The sequence below is a fragment of the Dermacentor albipictus genome, chromosome 1 (assembly GCF_038994185.2).
Source record: "Dermacentor albipictus isolate Rhodes 1998 colony chromosome 1, USDA_Dalb.pri_finalv2, whole genome shotgun sequence".
NCBI classification, from domain to species: Eukaryota; Metazoa; Arthropoda; class Arachnida; order Ixodida; family Ixodidae; genus Dermacentor; species Dermacentor albipictus.
This window is the reverse complement of record NC_091821.1, coordinates 406,666,840-406,684,762: the sequence shown is the minus strand read 5'-3', so window position 1 is coordinate 406,684,762 and position 17,923 is coordinate 406,666,840. Positions and strand designations below refer to the sequence as shown.

At 44.5% G+C, this 17,923-nt stretch overlaps 1 protein-coding gene across 1 annotated transcript in view; it reads left to right on the top strand.

The window, feature by feature from the left end:
* The window catches only part of LOC139054696 (hemocytin-like), a 131,276-nt gene that overhangs the window by 58,276 nt on the left and 55,077 nt on the right, over positions 1-17,923 (top strand). Inside the window, exons 33-45 of the mRNA XM_070532144.1 lie at positions 170-241; positions 2,828-2,890; positions 4,348-4,461; positions 4,896-4,970; positions 6,054-6,101; positions 7,403-7,453; positions 10,195-10,424; positions 12,107-12,242; positions 12,945-13,472; positions 14,313-14,375; positions 15,247-15,384; positions 15,887-16,080; positions 17,467-17,608. Of these exons, the coding sequence (XP_070388245.1) occupies positions 170-241; positions 2,828-2,890; positions 4,348-4,461; positions 4,896-4,970; positions 6,054-6,101; positions 7,403-7,453; positions 10,195-10,424; positions 12,107-12,242; positions 12,945-13,472; positions 14,313-14,375; positions 15,247-15,384; positions 15,887-16,080; positions 17,467-17,608 (1,854 nt within the window). The remainder of the gene's footprint in view (positions 1-169; positions 242-2,827; positions 2,891-4,347; positions 4,462-4,895; positions 4,971-6,053; positions 6,102-7,402; positions 7,454-10,194; positions 10,425-12,106; positions 12,243-12,944; positions 13,473-14,312; positions 14,376-15,246; positions 15,385-15,886; positions 16,081-17,466; positions 17,609-17,923) is intronic.

The following is a 17,923-nucleotide window of genomic DNA, read 5'->3' as shown; positions in this document are numbered from 1 at the left end:
AAAAAGAACACTTCTTTTTTTTCTGCGTGGTCAGACATTTTCCTTCTTTGAGGGACGGAACTCATTTTCCGATGTCGCTCACTTCGAGAAGGTTGATAAACTGTTGCATTCGCTACATATCAATCAAAGCCAATGTGAAAAAGCTGTTTTTCTTTTCAAACATTTGCAGTTGTACCAGAAGGCGAGGAGAAGAAAACCACCTATGCACCACCAACGCCATTCACAGAGCAGCGCGATACTGGTAAGAAAAAAAAATTGCTAAAACCACTACGCCTGCTATGCCGGTGTCTAATGATGTTATAGTGAAGTGCAGCCGAGGAATAGTCCATGAGGTACAGACACGCCGAAGAAAAAAAATGGTAAAATGAATTCGACGGTACCGCCACATTTGAAAGAAACCGGAACAGATTTTTCTGCATACGTTAGAAAGAAAAGCGCCTGAAACACAACTAATCTCTTTAAACATAACCTTTTGACTACGCGGCTGAGTTGTAACGTTCCTGAAAGAAAGGCAAATGTAACCTCATCGACGAAGTAGCAGCGCGCTCCTCATAGAACATGCGTTTTAAGTTTTCCAATGTTTCAAGCGTTCAGGAATGGCATTGGCGAGCACTTGGCCTGAAAGTAAAAAATAAAAATAAACATCAGGCAGAGTATATAAAACCTTTCTTGAGTATGAAAGAGCGTCTGTAAGAGGAGGAAAAGTAGATTTTAATGAAGAAAAAAGGAGAGGTCGGCCTGGAGAGCCTGTCTGTAGCCTAGCTACTCCTCATTGGGGAAAGGGGAAGTGAGAAATACAGGGAAATGTAGGTGGCGGGTGATTGTGTTATGGTACAATGGGCTACTATATACACGTTGACCAATATGCCGATGCGCATTGTAGATGCAATACACGCAATGGTAATCTTTTCCACACAAAAAGTAATCTTTTCACAAAAAGTTATTGCGCAAAGACACTTTGCACTGACTGCACGTCTCACAGGTTCTAGAGGCGATCGTCTAAACCAGTTTCACTTAGAAAGTTCAAAAGTGTTTTATGGCACGTTGGGCACAGTCAACACTCCTCCACGCGCCCAAAAGCCTTTCTTCCGAAAAGGGGCGGGAGTCCAAGCAGTCAACGGTAGACTTGAGTGTTCTTCGTTCGACCGCATATTGAGAGCACACGCAAAGTACATGAGCTATTGTCTCGGGAGTGTGACAGACGCTACAGTCAGGGTCCCGTGCTTGTACAATCTTGTGGAGGTATCGGTGGGTGTATGCCACACCCAGCCGTAATCGATGAATGAGTATTTCCTGGCCTCTCCGCAACCGAAGTGGAAGCCGGATATTGAGTGTCTGTAGATCTGCGTACACCTCAATTAAGCGGCCCAATAGTATTAGGGATAGGCAGCAAACCTAAACGACGCTTTATTAAAAGAAAACGCGTGTACGATAATGGCTGCGATTATCCTTGCGTCACAAAACCGACGTATTTTAGTCGGAAAGCACTTACTAACAAAAAGCATTGCAGGGACCTCATTCATAAATGCTTTCGTTCGTAAATGTTGTTTTTTTTTTGTACGTCCACCGGCGCCAATATTTAGAGGTGGGCGAATGCCAAATGTTTTTTTCAAATATTGATTGTAAGTATCGAATATCGAGTCGAATAGTCGAACGCAAGATGCACATATTTACAGCAGATATATTCGTTTCGGTATAATTAGGTACCACGCCTGTACTTACTACAGTGTAAAAAAGACAGCTATCAGGGACAAATGATTAGTTTTAAACACAAGGTCAGTAATTGTCACTCACAAACTACACAAATAGACTGTCAACATCTTTACAGCTTGCAGTTGCAAACAAGCTTTACCGAAATGAATGGCTGCTGATATGACAAGCTTTCTCACAATTTTAAGCGAGTGGTGGAAATTGTGGAAAAAGAAAAAGAAAAAGAGAGCTGACGAAGGACTTGTGGGCCGTAAGCACATGTAAAAGGACCCGTTGGAAGGTAATCATCACTGGTTGTAGCGTAAAAGATAAAGCCGCTACTTGAATGCCAAAAATACTTCATGACAGACTACAAGAAAAAACCACAAGTTGTCATGTGGCGTTTCACCGTGAAATCGAGAACAAAGCATCCATTGCCAATTTTGTTTCTAGATTGCTTCAAAATTTTTGTCGTTGTCTTACTTTTGGTAACTTGAGATACCTTGCACATCAGACGGACAACAGTAACAAGATTGTAACAGTCGGTTGTGGCAAAATATATAGTTAGTTTCCATTGTTCAACAATACCGAATAGTTCCTTTTCGAATACGAATGCAAATTCTTAATGTGTATATTCGAACGGGTAGTATTCGAAACTTCAATATTCGCACACCGCTACTAACAGTATGTGCAAAACGGCGATTGCAGGCATCTGCTCTCAGGAACAATTTCAGCTAAGAACATTTTGTGAATACAAGCCCCGTAGCTCTATAGCGATGAATTCACAAATATTTGCGTTCCCATAAGCGCTGCTTGTGATCGGCCCCATCCACCTTCACTATAATACAACGGCCAGCAAGGCGATTGGCTCGCATGTGCTCTTACGAACAGTTTCCAGCGTAAGGATTTTTCTTGCGAGCACGGCCCTTGATGAGCGTTCGGCCACTTCACGTCGCTTTTTGTTGCCGAAATTACTTCGGCACTTTCGCCGAGCGTCGTTAAAAAAGCACGGTGCCACGTGAGTATATACCGCCAGCGCTTATCAAGTGTCGGCATATACTTTGAGCGCGGAATGTCGACCCACGCCAGCTCGCACCAATGCGGTTGCTCCGACTTTTTTTTTTTCTTCCGAATGCAGATGCCACAGAAGCGACGACTAAGCCGTCATGGACTAAATGGGCAACCGGCTTTTTCAGTAGAGGTACGTAAGCACTGTCGACAACGTTCAAGACGGCAACTTAAACGCGGCATTTCGTTTTGTCTTTTCTTCTTTATACTTCTTTATACTTATGACACGCGAAGGCACATGCGTAATAACTGTGATATTCAGTTATATTTAACGGCGCTGGACGAGGAACGCCATAGCGCAGAGTTGTAAATAAATTTTGATTACTCGGAGTTCCTTACCTCTGCACTTGGCCGTTCTTGCGGGCCGGGCCACCCACACATAAATAGGGTGACCAGGCTATTGCTCATCCGCACGCACGTACACAGTTAGCACACGTCGACCATGAATACTAAATTGGCTTGTGCATTAGTACACTGTTACTTCCTTGTGATTCTAGTGCAGAGATCCTCTCAATATAATAAAAATAGTCTTGTATTCTTATACTGCCGTGCGTATAGCAGATCTCGTCCTCTTTCTTGTATATATATGTCTGTTTTAACGTACGTTTCTCTTCTTAATATCTCTACACAACTAGCTAAAAGGCAAGCAGCAGCAGCTTCTTTATTGTGGCTAATACTACCTTTGAAATGGAAGAATTGTTTTCCTCATAACTGCCAGATTTTCAGCATAAAATCAAATGCGAACAAATCTAAAATGAATGAATGTTTTGTTTTGTTTCTAGGTTAGTCTGCGACAGCGCCTTCATTTGGGTTACAAAACGTGCATTTGAGAGTGTACGCGCCGTTGCTACATAGCGATTGCATGTCGGATTGTCTCGTAATTACGCGCAAAAGGTGTCCCGATCACGTCTTTTTTCTATTCGCGTTCAATGTGTGCTTGTACGTGCGCGCATCGTGCCAGAAATGAAAAGCGTGCGTGCCGCGCATATGCAGGATAAACATTTCGGCACTATATAATACGATTAGCAGCTACAACAAAATTACCGCAGGATAAATTGTAGATATTAGCGGCCACTGCTAGTGACAGTTATGAGGATTCTTATAAGCCGAAAAAAAAAAGAGAAATGGTTGAAACAAAGGAATATTCAGAAAAGCAAGGTAAGGGACACATAGGCAATGCGCCCGCTATGTGTAATTAACCCGTCAAAGGATGAAAGCCTATTTCTTTGTGTGTTTTTTAAAGAAAACTTGAAAAATAGATGACGCCAAACCTAAAGTTTCTCTAAATACGTCGGGCATCGTATGGTTGTATCGTATAAGCGCAAACGCCCAATAGGAAGTAACGAAAAAAAAAGTTTAGGCATGGACATCGTATCCATAAGTTTTCTCACGTTCGACATTTCGCGCAGCGGCAATAATATTTCGGAGGAAAGCGCGCTGTCACCCAGGGACTGGAAATGACGAACGCAATGCCGCTTCTTTCGACTAATTTATTTTCGATTTATCAATGTTACGACAACGCATTTTCAAAGTTGTTTAACCAATGCATATTGGTTTAGACAGTGGCTCTTGCATTTTCCATTCTCCAAGGCACCACAGCAACGAACACGGAAACGGCTAGTACTGCGGAAACAGGAAAGGCTACGGCAACAGAAGAAACTGCAACACAGCCACCGTTTGAGGTCACATCGCCATCCAGAGCAGGTGCGAGACTTAAAAGCACGGCACCCCGCAAAAGTACAACTTACCCGCTAATGAATGTGCGTGCGTTGTGTGCGTGTGTGCTCCCTTTTCATGCACACGCTTCCTTTCTCCGCTTTCCTTTCCTTCTTTATGTCTCCCCTACTACAGTGCAGGGTTGTCTGCTAATCTCGGTGCCTTCCGCATCTCATACATATATATATATATATATATATATATATATATATATATATATATATATATATATATATATATATATATATATATATATATATATATATATATATATATATATATATATATGTGTGTGTGTGTGTGTGTGTGTGTGTGTGTGTGTGTGTGTGTGTGTGTGTGTGTGTGTGTGTGTGTGTGTGTGTGTGCAAATGTACATCAAAGAAACATCATTGCGCTGACATCAATGCCTTTTTAAAATGTAGGAAAAACGCTGGCCACGACGGAGGCGCCACATGGAGAGCCGACTTTATCCACCATCTCGGAACTGCCGACTGGGGGTGAGTGTTTTGAACAAAAAAAAAAAAACAACCTCTAATAAAGTTGTGAAGTCGCGGCGGATCGGTAAATTGCGCGAGAGAATGTATGTTTTGACTCGTTGGTATTTCATATAAACCCACCAGGGCACAAAAAAAAAAGAATCGAGTCGAGTCGCTTTATTTGGCATTCATTACGTAGCACCAACATCATAACGAATGTGAAGACAAAAACAAAAGGCTGATAGGTAGCAGTTTGAGGAGATTCTTGCCCTATTCCTGGCATCGAAACACACGCTTGCATATACGTTGCATAAATACATGTTGCTAGTTTGTGTACATCACCGCTTTAGCGTAATTTATACAAGGAGAAGTCAGAATAATAACATACAAATACACACGGAGACGTCGTTTTTAATTTTACCGGAAGCATTAAAAATCACCCGTCGCAGATCGCATAGTTCTAGTCCTTGAGCTGAATTATTCAGACAGGCGGACATTAATTACTTGCACGAGAAATAGAAACACATATCCATCTTATTATAATAATCACTAATTATCTTTTTAATTAATCACTTTACGACACATATTGCAATTTACGAATGGTAGCCGCGGCGTTTACAAGGCCTGTCAACTTGGAATGAATTTCCAGAATGACAGAATTCTATGACTTGGCTGATTAACATCGTATGCCACTCATTAGTCGACACTAAACACACGCAGAACAGGAAAAATTTGTTCCTTGCTCTAAAGCTAACACTGAAATCATATTTAAAAAAAAGAGCCAAGTGAAAACTATTGTATTCACTGAGCTCATTATGAGCTAAACGCGTTAGAACTGAAAGGAACCAAGTGTCCCTCCATGTACAGTTGGAATAAACTTTGTAGCAAAACAGCGTTCTGTCTGCACCAACTGCCCTTGCGTGAAATGTTCTAAATTGCGATTGTTAATTGTTCTTTTGGAATCTACACCTGCACGGACGCTTTGCTGAATGCGCAGTATAAGAAAAGGGCGGGAGTCGTGTTCGTAGTAACGCCCCGATAGTATGGATATACTGAAGCAATGCGTACCTTTACTCTGATAGTTCCAATGTATGCGTGTCGCAGGACCAACCACAGTTCCTGGTGCCACTGAGACATATACTCCCAGCACCGGTAAGTCATTTCAGGTGTTCACAGCTTCTTGTAAATTTTTTTTTCATTAAAAAGATGTATTTCAGATTGTTGTTCTTGTGTACCTGCTCCATAGTGGAATGTAAGGCATTTCACAATTATATTGGCCGGCTTTTAAGACCCTTTCCTCTTCACTTTTCTTCTGTTACCTAAATGGAAGTCGAGGATTGCGAAAACACTACACAGCGGTCGTAAATGGCACTTTTTACTAAAATATAGTGCTTCTCGCTTGTAGTATTTCAAAAGAATTCGTTACTTGAGTTCAACGCGATGTACGATTGAGTTCGTTTCTGAACGGTTACAAAATGACTCCTGCATTAGTGGGTTATTATCTCATGTTCATTAAAGGTACACTAAATCGAAACAATAAATCAGTTTAGACTAATGAAGCATTGTTTCAGAACCATGCAGGCAGTCATTAAAAAAAACATAGTTTGATTATCAGATGAGAAAATAAAGGTCCAAGTATCAGTATTTAAATTTCGCGCCGAAACCCTAGCGCCGGTACGTCAGCGTGACGTCAGGGATTCCAAAGTATGTTTTCGCATTTCGGCCGCGTTGGCTGAGTAAAGGTTCCCGAAACTTGCCATGTTTAATATTTGTTTCCTTTAGAACACAATGTAGTCAATCGGTACCGCTATATATGACTAGTAGGCCCTAGAAGATGCCATAATAATCCATGACGTCACAGCCACCAGGTGCGGGAACGTAAGTAGGCGTCGCCACCCGTATTTCGTTATTGTGCTTTTTCTGACTTGACAAACGTCTTATCGTTGTAAGAGTGGTGTTTTTGGTGTTGTGGAAAGGTAATTAATAAGAGTGGTGTTTTTGGTGTTGTAGAAAGGTAATTTACTGATGCAGAAGAAATCATTTTTCACTTTCGTGTCCATTTAAGTATCATGGTCAGGTATATATTGGTTGACTCATGCAGATTTCCGTCCACAAAACACGTACTTCATTTTTATTTTGTTTTGTTTAATCACGACGTAGTAGACACCAATTGGATTTGGCACAAAGCCTAGTCTTAACACCCATATACATTATTTAGGAAATCAACGAACCCTGCCTACAAGATGTGTGTTTCCACCCAATAATTAAATGCTTCCTTCCACCACGTCCTAAGGCACCCCTTCATAATTTTTCGCCGCAAATTTTTATCGGCACCATATAATCAGTGGTAATTCGCTTTTTTTTTTCGCGCTCTTTATGGGAACGAAAGATAAAGGAGCATGCGGGTGGCATATTTCTTTTGAAGCAAACCTGTCTGTGGCCTTGTTTTACAGACGCGGCCACCGCTTTTCGTCCTATATATACTCCGACGTTTCCGAGCACTGGTGAGTCGCAGCATCACTTCACATAACTATTCGGACTAATATTGTTTCATGATTGCCAGAAATATGGTAAAGCAAGTTGGATGTGCATTGTGCACCAAATATACCGAGATACCGTCAGGAACATTCTCGGCCCGTGGCAAGGCACCACCTGCGCGTTACGCGCTACGAAAGCGCCGCCGATGTTCCTGTCGCTCACAAGCCTCAACAAAACTTTGCAAATATCTCTATAGTGTATGAGTGCATGTGTGTTTGTGTTTTTGTCTGAACAATGTGCAAACAAAGATACAGTTTCAGCTCGCCGATAAAGGCGGGCTGAGACTGTTTCCTCTTAACTTTCGCATATACAGTAGGCTTGCTTTTTAAGGTATGACCCCCCCACTTTCATCTCATGAAGAGTGTTTGATTTTTTTCCTTCGCATTAACCGTCAAAAGAGAGAGAAATCATGCATAGAAAAGCAGGGAGGTTGAATAGAGGTAGGTACAGTTGGCTACCCTGCCCGCCGGGAATGGCTAGGGGAATATAAAAAGAGATAGATAGATAGATAGATAGATAGATAGATAGATAGATAGATAGATAGATAGATAGATAGATAGATAGATAGATAGATAGATAGATAGATAGATAGATAGATAGATAGATAGATAGATAGATAGATAGATAGATAGATAGATAGATAGATAGATAGATAGATAGATAGATAGATAGATAGATAGATAGATAGATAGATAGATAGATAGATAGATAGATAGATAGATAGATAGATTAGCACAAACAAAGTAATCGCAGTAGCAGGCTTTAAAGTCTATCATGAAGGCCCGTAAACCTCAGGAAGCTGAGTAGCGCGAATAAAGCCTTTTGCTCGAAGTTTCTTTGAGAGCACTGGCCTAGAACTTTGTTTTTGTTATAGTGGACGATTGTCCAGTTGTTCCAGCACTGTGCACATAAGTTGCCGCTAGGTACCATAGCACGGGCGGACAGATAATATGTTTGGTTGAGTCTTCACAACTGCATGTGGTGCGCTCGTGGGGCTGTTGGGAATTCGAATGAGGTAGGCGTAAATGTTAGTAAGTGCGACGCCAACCCAGAAACGATACAACATGGGGCGCTACAGCGTAAAGCTATTCCAAACATTTCTATTCCAATTATGCAATCATCCTTTCGCGATTGGTCAAAAACTTTTTTGCACCATCCCGACTTCGCCCGTTTGTCCCGCGGCGTCACGAAAACCGCGATAGCTCCCCATCTGATATGACTTGTACACACTGATTATGCATGATCAGATCGAACAAAAGAAAAATAATTATTTCTCATTCGCCCCCTTTTCGCCATTAGCCCTCTCCTATTTGTCAAAAGTTTTCGGGTTGCACCCACTTCACCTGCCTGTCACGCAACGTCACAGAAGCGCGAAAACTCACCTCGTCAAAGTGACGTGTGCACGTTAAAGATACATTAATATACCGCACGAAACTCAATTTTCTTCTGAATAGCCGCAGGCTGCTCCATTCCGAAAGGAACAAAAGATGGCTGCTGCCGATCGCTCAGGTCCTGGCTACTCGCACCTGCCGGAGAACATGGTTTTATTTGCGTATAATAAACCTTTTTGCGTGGCCGTGTAACGCGTTCGAACACTTTCGGCACGTTTACGACTTCGCTCTGCCAACTCTTCCTTGCTGAGGATCCGTCTTTGCAGATTCTTAACCTTCCGTTCCACGCCGCCGCGAGTTTCAAACGAGCCACCCTAAGCTAAGTAAGGGAAAGCTGGCCAATCGAAGACGCCAGCACCACCCTCTTCATTTTGTTATCTATTGTTAGTGCGCTGGTTCGGCCCCTTCGAAACCCTCTCCACTTGAGCGTGCTGGTCGCCTCCTGACAGCCAATTACAAACGAAAAACCACTCAATGTAGGCAATATTATTCGTTTTGAAAGCAAAGGGAAGTGACCTCCTATAAACTGAGAGAGTGTTTGATTGGGGTATTGAGGCAACGCTGCGTGTCAACGCCCGATGCTTGCGTCGGCGGTTACGCAAATTTGACGTCAGGAGATTGGAATAAAAACATATTGGCATAGTATTACGTTATAGGACCCATGGCCTGTTCGCGTCGTGGAAACTAAGGCGGTAAATATAGCTGTATATCCGGAGACAACGAACGTAAATTAGACAAGGTGTAGCTTACATTAACCTTCAAGACTGACGAGGTTACCTTTCTTCATTACCTAAGACCTATAATTACCTTACCCATAATGTGCCGGTAAGGCTACAAAAAAAAAGCACTGGGATCTCTAACGGCTTAAAACTCCTCAGTACCTCACTGAAGTTCTTGACCGACTGACTAGATTTCTTCTTTTTGTTTCTTTTTTGCTATTCTACCTACCTTCTTCTTGGGCCTTTTGTCTCATCTCTGCCATTCGCTGCAGAGTAGCTATTACAGGCAGAATACGCCGGCTAAACACTGTGCTATTCAACAAAGAGCTCTCTCTGTTTCACATAACTGTATTGCGACATGAGCTCGCTCTCCTCGAGTGCTTGCCCTTCAGCCTTCATCTTCATTTCTGCTTTTAAACGAGACAGCGTATTTCGATCGTCCCACCAGCCTCGTGCTGGCGAAATTAGTTCGAAATTTCAACGATATTTCGTGCCCACTTATGCATATATACATAGCTTGTGTAGTTCGTACATTCTTAATAGAAGAAATGTGTGCCATTTCACTGGCGCATCGACATTTCATTGCGCTCCGTGCAGAAATTTGTCCCAAGGGGCGCTCGTACAGCGACTGCGCGTACCGCTGCAACCAGACGTGCAACTTATTCCTTCGAGCCCTGGTCGACGACAGAAAATGTCTCGGAGACGACGAGTGCGTTCCCGGATGCCGGCCCACGTCGGGCTGCGAGGCGCCCCACGTCTGGCTCGACTACGACACCTGTATCGAAGAGGAGGAGTGCAGCTGTTCCTTCGAGGGACAGGTGCTCGGGGTGGGTCGTCACTTCTGTTCACTTTGGCTGCGGTTGCCAACAATGGTATCCGTCGCCACTACCGTCCACGCCACGGAAATCTGGTTCCAGTCTACGTGTGCTGCACGGGAGTGTCGCTTTATAATCAGGGCCGAAGCTCTGGATTAGTAGAATACCATCGGGGACATGGGTTCAGGCTAACAAAAATGAATAGGAAGAAAATAAGAAAAGCAAAAAGTGAGTAGATTTTTTTTGCCGACATACAAACAGTAGGCATATACTGAAATAAATGATCCAGTGCACATTCGGGTGTGCGGCTAATTCCGTTTAAACTCTGGATTGAAAGCTAAAGGAAGAAAAAAAGAAAAGTTTTATCGAAGGCATTGTGTATGAAGATCTTTTTATACACTCATCTAGAACTCAGGAGTTGTCGCTGCTGGCCCCTCCTGAATGGACTGCTTCTACAAAGATTTACATAAATATGCTATGCGTCTCTTGGTGTTGTGTCCCATGGTTTTGTAAAATGACCGGTATAGTCTCGTAAAAAAGAAATAAAGTTTTGCACTGTTTGAGTTTGGACTAGAAAGCTGTCAAGGCCAGATTTGATTGTCTGAGTTCGGTGTCATGCGCAGCATAACGTATTGGAACAGCCAAGAGTCAGGACCTTGTCGTGATGCATATCTTATACGCTAAAATGTTATTGGCTGAGGCTATCGTATTTTGTATGTCTGTTACTTGCAGTGTTTGATAGACCATACTGGTGCATCTTTAGTTGTTGCAGTTGTGAAGTCGTGTTTGACTTCAGAACAGGACTCTATAATAACACGGAGATGAATAATTCTCTTGCTGTGGTATGCGGTGATTATCTTAAAGCACAATGCCGTCAATGGCAGCCGCATTCCATTATGACGTTCTCAAAGAAAATCCATAAGTTTCTAGAATTTGTGTGATGATATAGCTAATACTTGGACGATATTTTAGGCGATAAAGAAAACTACAGCAATACCTATCTCGAAAGCTGATAAAAATAATCAAGTGATACAACATCGTCGAATCGTATATTACTAGTATAGACATAAAGCTATATCGTGCATTTGGAACAGCAAAGTCTTGCTCCTTCCGTACCGCGTCGCCTGCGTTCTGTAAAGCTTATTGCTAACAAAATACAGGATACAGAAAACTTTGTTCGATACCTTCAGTTCTACGCAGACACCTGTTCAAAGAATGCATGCATTGTTTGCTTTATATAGTAGAACGCTGTGAAACAAAATTAAAGCGATGATCCTCCACTTCGAGCTCTAACAGATGCACAATATTTACATCAACAGCGCAGTAACTGTTTTAGGTATGTCGAACGTTGCAATTATGGCGTTTTGCATTTCGATGGGGGAGAAATGCAAAAACGCCTGTTCCCCGTGCATTGAGGGCAGGTTAAGGATCCCTGGTGGTCAAAACTTATCCGAAGTTCCCTACTATGGCGTGCCTCACAATCAAATGGTGGTTTTGGCTCGTAAAACCCCAGAATTCAAATCAATTCAATTAAATGGAGACGCGGGTGTGCGGCTGAACTGACCGGTGTTCTGACGCAGCTTCGGCAGGATGTGACGTGCGGACGTTTCTCTTTCATCGCTCGGGACATTTTCTTCAAGTGCTTCTCAATAACATAACTCGTTTATATACAAATATTTTTTTTCTGTGAGCAGGCCAACCAAGTGGTAGACCGTGACTGCGAGCGTTGCATCTGCCAAGACAACGGCGTAGTGTGTGTCACGCAACCCCACTGCAGAGAAGCGCCGCCGGGCCGGCCCAGACTGTCCACAGTGTCCACACCGACCGCAGGTTAGCACCTGGAAGCTGACGGCGTGCGTTTTTCACAGTGTGCGTGGCCGCGTTAATCGCCATTTTTGCGTCAGCCTCCGCCACACTTGCGAAGCACTGTTATTTAGCAAAAAACCTTAAAACAACAGAAAAAGAAATTAGCAAAACTAAAGCATCGCATGTACAAAGTTATAGTAACTTTGTAGAAGGCAACTCATTGAGCAGTTTAAAGCAGCCAACATTTGCACGCTACCTTGCAGCACACCTGAAATACCTCGTGCGTTTGCGGGAATTGTGCAATGCGTTTACGCAAACAATAGCGGTATTTTGTGGAGTCGAGCACATTGCATAGAACTGTCAATTTTATTCGTTTTATTCAGCAAGTACTGCTTGCGCAACATCGATAGCAATTTTGGTACAGAGTTACGCTTAAGCATAATTATTTATGTTTTCTCCCCAACATTTCTTTTTGTTCCTGAAAGTTTAAGAGTGTAAATAAAAATGCCGCTTCTTACACTGTCTGCAATGTATCTTTGTCATTTTCAGTGCAATTTTTTCACTTCAAATTGACTCGCAGGCTACCTAAGGAAGGAATTCCTGCGTTCTATCTCTCTTCTTAATGGGTAGGGTAGGGACGAAATGTTTCGGTTAATATAAAATAGCTTTGCCGTATTACCACGGGTCAGAACATAAATTCTCGACTCGTCGACTTCTGTTCCCCAGCATTTCCGGTGGTCGTCGAGAACGTGACAGTGGACGGAGGGGGGATCTGCGTTCCCGGTTGGTCCAGGTGGTTCAACACTCGAAAGCCTGACGAGCACGGCGATGTGGAGTCGGTCGACGCCATCAAGGAGACTGGCTTGCCGCTGTGCGACGAGCGCTTCCGCACCGAGGTCCAATGCGAACCGCTCGACAGGAACGTGGTGTTCGAGGAAACGCATCGCATCACGTGCGACATCCGAAACGGACTGGCGTGCAGGAATGGCCCTGCGTACCACGACACCCCGTGTCCCGACTACATGGTGCGCTTCTACTGCGACTGCTTCAAGAACTGGGAGAGCAGGCCTGTCACCGTAAGGAACCCGACAGTACCGACTACCCCGGCTACGCCGACCACTCCGACCATCCCGACTACTCCGACTACTTCGACAACTCCGACTGCCCATACTACCCAGACTAGCCCAACTGTTCCGACTGCCATGACTACTCCGCCAGTCTCCACGATCCCTACAGCCCCACCGGCGGTGCCAGGTGGGCGCCGTTTGCAGAGATTAACGGCAGAAAGGGCCGTGTGCTTTCCATATAATTAATGTGACAGTTTACTGTTTACTGGCCTGTGACAACCTGCAGGTTGCAGCTTTTAGCCTATAGTCTATTCAGATATTTCTGGAAAATAAAGGTTGTCTTGACACAATATTGATAAATTTAAGATATTAGGAATGGAACAAACCTTAAGTTCAAGCACCGTCGTTTCTGTCACATCCTCGGCGCTCGCAAATAGAAATATTTTCAACCCAACCGTCACATAATCTTTCTACGCGATGTCTTGCTCCTGCAATCCCACCGCGCCGTATACTTGCGTATATTTCCTACCGATACGCAGTGCTAATGCTGACAATCTCCAAGACGCGAGCGAACCTACCATCTGTGTGAAGTAAGACGCGTAAAGGTGCGTTCACACTAGCGGGGGAAACGCGTGCGGCATGTCGCGAGCGGTAGAACGCGCCAGAATTTGCATGGCCACACTTGCGGACGCCTTTGCCGCTGCGGAAAGCAGGTGACTCGCTGTCACATGGATTCACTGCGGCTGCGATCAGCGATGTTTAGTGCATTTAGTGCATGTTTTAATGTATCGGCCGCCCCACACAGGTCTCCCGAATCGGCGGCGAGAAGTCTGCCGCGAAAAATAGTCGCAACACCCATTCGCTCCGCGAGAGGAAAACGTTGCCGCTGACCTGCTTTAGCAGCGGCGCGCTTTCTGCCACCTGCGGCACATCGCGAACGTTTTTCACGATAGTGTGGACGTATCTTAATAACGACGAGCGGAAACTGTCAGCTGCATTCGAGTCACCATTTATTTTTCTTCTGCAGGCGAAGAATTCACCACACCAACTGACATATTCTACGACCAGACAACGATTAAATACACCAAAGGTACCTAACAAACTTTACATAAATTTACGGCCAGAGTTGCTTTTATTTATTATTGCAATAAGCGCCGTGAAATGTGTGAACAGGGGAAAAGGACGTGAAGTGTGTAAGATGTACGAAGACAAACTAAGGCGAGGCTTTACATGACACTGGTTTCTCGTACCGTTTCTCGCGACGTTTGCGCGTATGGGTATGGTTGATCGGGCAAAAATATGTCCACTGTTGGCCCGGAAAATTTTCTTTCAATGTATTGCGTGTAGTTAGTCAACATCACACTACTGGGTTAGCGAAATGAATATGGGAGCAAGACAGTCTTGCATGTCTAAACTCGCAAACGCAACGCCTTACGTCACGAGGAAACCGTTAGGCAGAAAATTGGGGAGTCCGGGGCTGGTGGTGCGGGTATCAAGGTTTGGTCACATAATTTTATGCGTGCCGAGAGGTGAAATCGAAATACAGTGTATATACTTATGCCCATGCGTAATCACTGTGGTACCTAATCCGTGCTTGACAATATATATGCTAATGCCTACTCTCAAAAGCAGTGTTGCGATTCCTGAAGGCAAACGGACCGAACGACCGTCTGTGACATAGCACTGAGAGTTTAATTACATCGGCAACTTTAGCGCACATCGACTCTTGGCACCGTCTCTGTCTAATATCCCCCCACCCCATTTTTTTCTCTCTCCATCATGTGCGAAGTAGCCAACCGGACTCAGTCCTGGTTAGCCTGCCGATATTTTCTGATTTATGATTTTCTGTCCGCATTTACCTGTATAGCCACGTGTCGACAGCGTATATCATTCATCAAGAGCAGCTCAACGAGTGGTCAAGTGTTATTGTGATCCTTTCCTTTTCTTCTTCTTTTGCTCAGACAAGTGCACCAGCTTCGTGTACCTGGTAAACGGCCCTTTCCCGCTGCCGGACAGTAGCTACACGGCTTCGAGCAGCGCCAGTCCGAGCTCGTCGCCCAGCCACTCGCGGCTCGGGTCCACCACCTCGTCCACGTCCCGTACGTGCATCGTTTTGTTGCCAGTGATGTTCAGGTTAATGTCATTCGCGGTGGCCGCTAACCTATATCTGCGCGCTCGCGGCTAGATTTTTGCCATGCGAAAACACTCCGTCAAATCAAAACCCTGACGGTATGTGCCAAGCAATGTCCAGCGCCACAGTGCTAAACTGCGGTTTCTGGAATATTTCGTTAATTACCTATTTGTAAGTTGGTGCGCAGCTGAGTTATCGCGGTCAAAAAAGCTTAGTGGTGCAACCTGACGTCCTGACCTCGCGACAATCTCGTTGTAACGACACGGCTGTTTCTACGGCGCAAATATTGTCTTCAAGCCCAACACGCGAGGCTTAAGGAAGGAAATTTTGTGAGGTAATCTCGACCAATTTGCATTCGTTGTGTCATGACCCACGTAAGTCATTAATCCTAAACTCAATAAATATGCTTCGTAACTGGATTTTCAAATCTGCCGAAAGCGGATGTAAGACTTGATTTGGTTCACTTTCAGTCGGTGCGTGGATACCGCGTCGCCAGGGGATCGGCGAGTTCGTCGAGGTGGACCTCGGCAGACAGAGAGGCGTGTTCGGCATTGCCTTGCAAGGGCGCGAGCGCTCCGACCAGTGGGTTTCTCGATACCGGGTTCTGGTCAGTGCAGGCGGCACGAAGTACGCGTACGTGCAGAACTCCCGGGGCGAAATACAGGTATGTGTGTCCTTTCTCTGGTTCAGTATTCTTCTTTTTTCTATTCCGCAGATGCACGTATGTAGTACATTGCATTTCGTCGCCTCCAGCTTGATTACATATAAGAATTTGGCGATTGACGAATTGCGTTTGCTATGAGGCTGCACTGGGCAGTTACTTAGAGTGCATGTTGGCGAATATTGCCGTGGAATCTGCCACAGTGTCAAAAAATGAAAGCATGAGAGCTTACATTCTTAATGTGCTCTTTTATGCAATAGCGTTTCCTTTTTAGCTGGCGTTCGAGCACCCTTCTGCTCGCATTAAATATGATCGACTTGTTAACCGGATTGCTGCGGTGACAGCCAGTCCGAGACAGCGCCTTCATAAGAATAAATTCAGGAATGTTGGCTGAGATAATATACACTACAAAAGAACCAACAAAAGAACCAACTCACAAAAACAAATACTCCGTATTTGATCTGGCTATAGTTCTCTAGTGTGGATGTGACGTGGCTTTATTTCTGTTTCTACATTCGAGTAAAGGGAAACGTAGTGAACCTCGGCACTCGTTGCCCCGGTGGGCTTGCATTTCCTTATTTTCGATGCAGAAATTCATTCGATTAGAGCCGCTTCGTTAGCGATGCTGCATGCGTACGTAACGTTACAATATAATGACTTATAAACAAGGGCCTCCTTGCTCGCCTCACATCTCAGTGTTTTCAATTAATGAGTGTTCTATTCTTTTTTATTTAATTATGAGTTAATTTGGAAGGAGGCGAAATACCGTACTCCGTAACGACCGGTGTGTCCTTGTGTGAGCATAAACAATCGAAGCTGCATGCGGTGCCACTAAACATGAATTTTCAGTACGCCAAAGAAAGCGTTGTGCCCTTTAAGTATATAACTACGTGTGGGCTGTGTAACATGTAGAGTGATCACGGAATGAAACGTGACTGAGAAACTGTTAAATAGAACGTACCATATATAGAATCACTGGGGATCATTATGTCATGTTGCTGCAAATTTGGTACACATTCACAAAAAGGTGCTACGCCAGAATTATTCCGAAGAGAAAATTCCAGCTAATGCCGACGCTGGATAAGGGAAGAGAAGGTGGCCCGGCAGTGGCAAAGATCACTTACGAGCGGAAAGCTTTGTGAACTCGATCCCTATAGTCACCAAAGGTGATGCGGCCTCTGACGTAAGTGTATGCGGGCCCAAATCACACCGATGTCACACTAACTGCTCACGGTGGAAACTAAATCGTGGTCGTTGATTAGCCCTAGAATGACGCGTTTCATTCCCTGAACACTGTGTAGTTACAGTGCCTCACACCTCATATAGCCTGCTCTGCACGGTATGGTTGTGTGACTCTGTTGTGCGCTGTTCCTTCCCCGTGGGGACAAGGATTTCGTGGGCAACCACGAGCCCAGCGGAGTGTCGAGGCAGCTGTTCGACCGGCCAGTGCGAGCGCGCTTCGTCCGGATCGAGCCGACCGAGTGGAACCAGGTGATCGCCCTCCGCTTCGACGTTCTCGGCTGCGCCGACGGTGAGCGGGCTCAGCGCGATGTCATCTTGAGCGACGAGCATCTTCGAACTTCCCCATTAGTGCGGTCCCGTCATCCTTAACCCGCACGTGCCCGAATGATTGCTTCGATCGCATAACATTGAGCGTATGCTGAGGAAAGCGGATTGTACTCGCGCTGCGGCGAATACAATCCGACTCTAAAATCCCTCACTTGCCGCTCGCCTTGGCGTCTGTGCAACAACGTTCCACCACATTAAAAAAAGAAAAGAACGTAAAAACGCTTTCGAATATTGTATATTTATTTCTCGGGCAAATACCTAAGAAGCCTCATGTTTA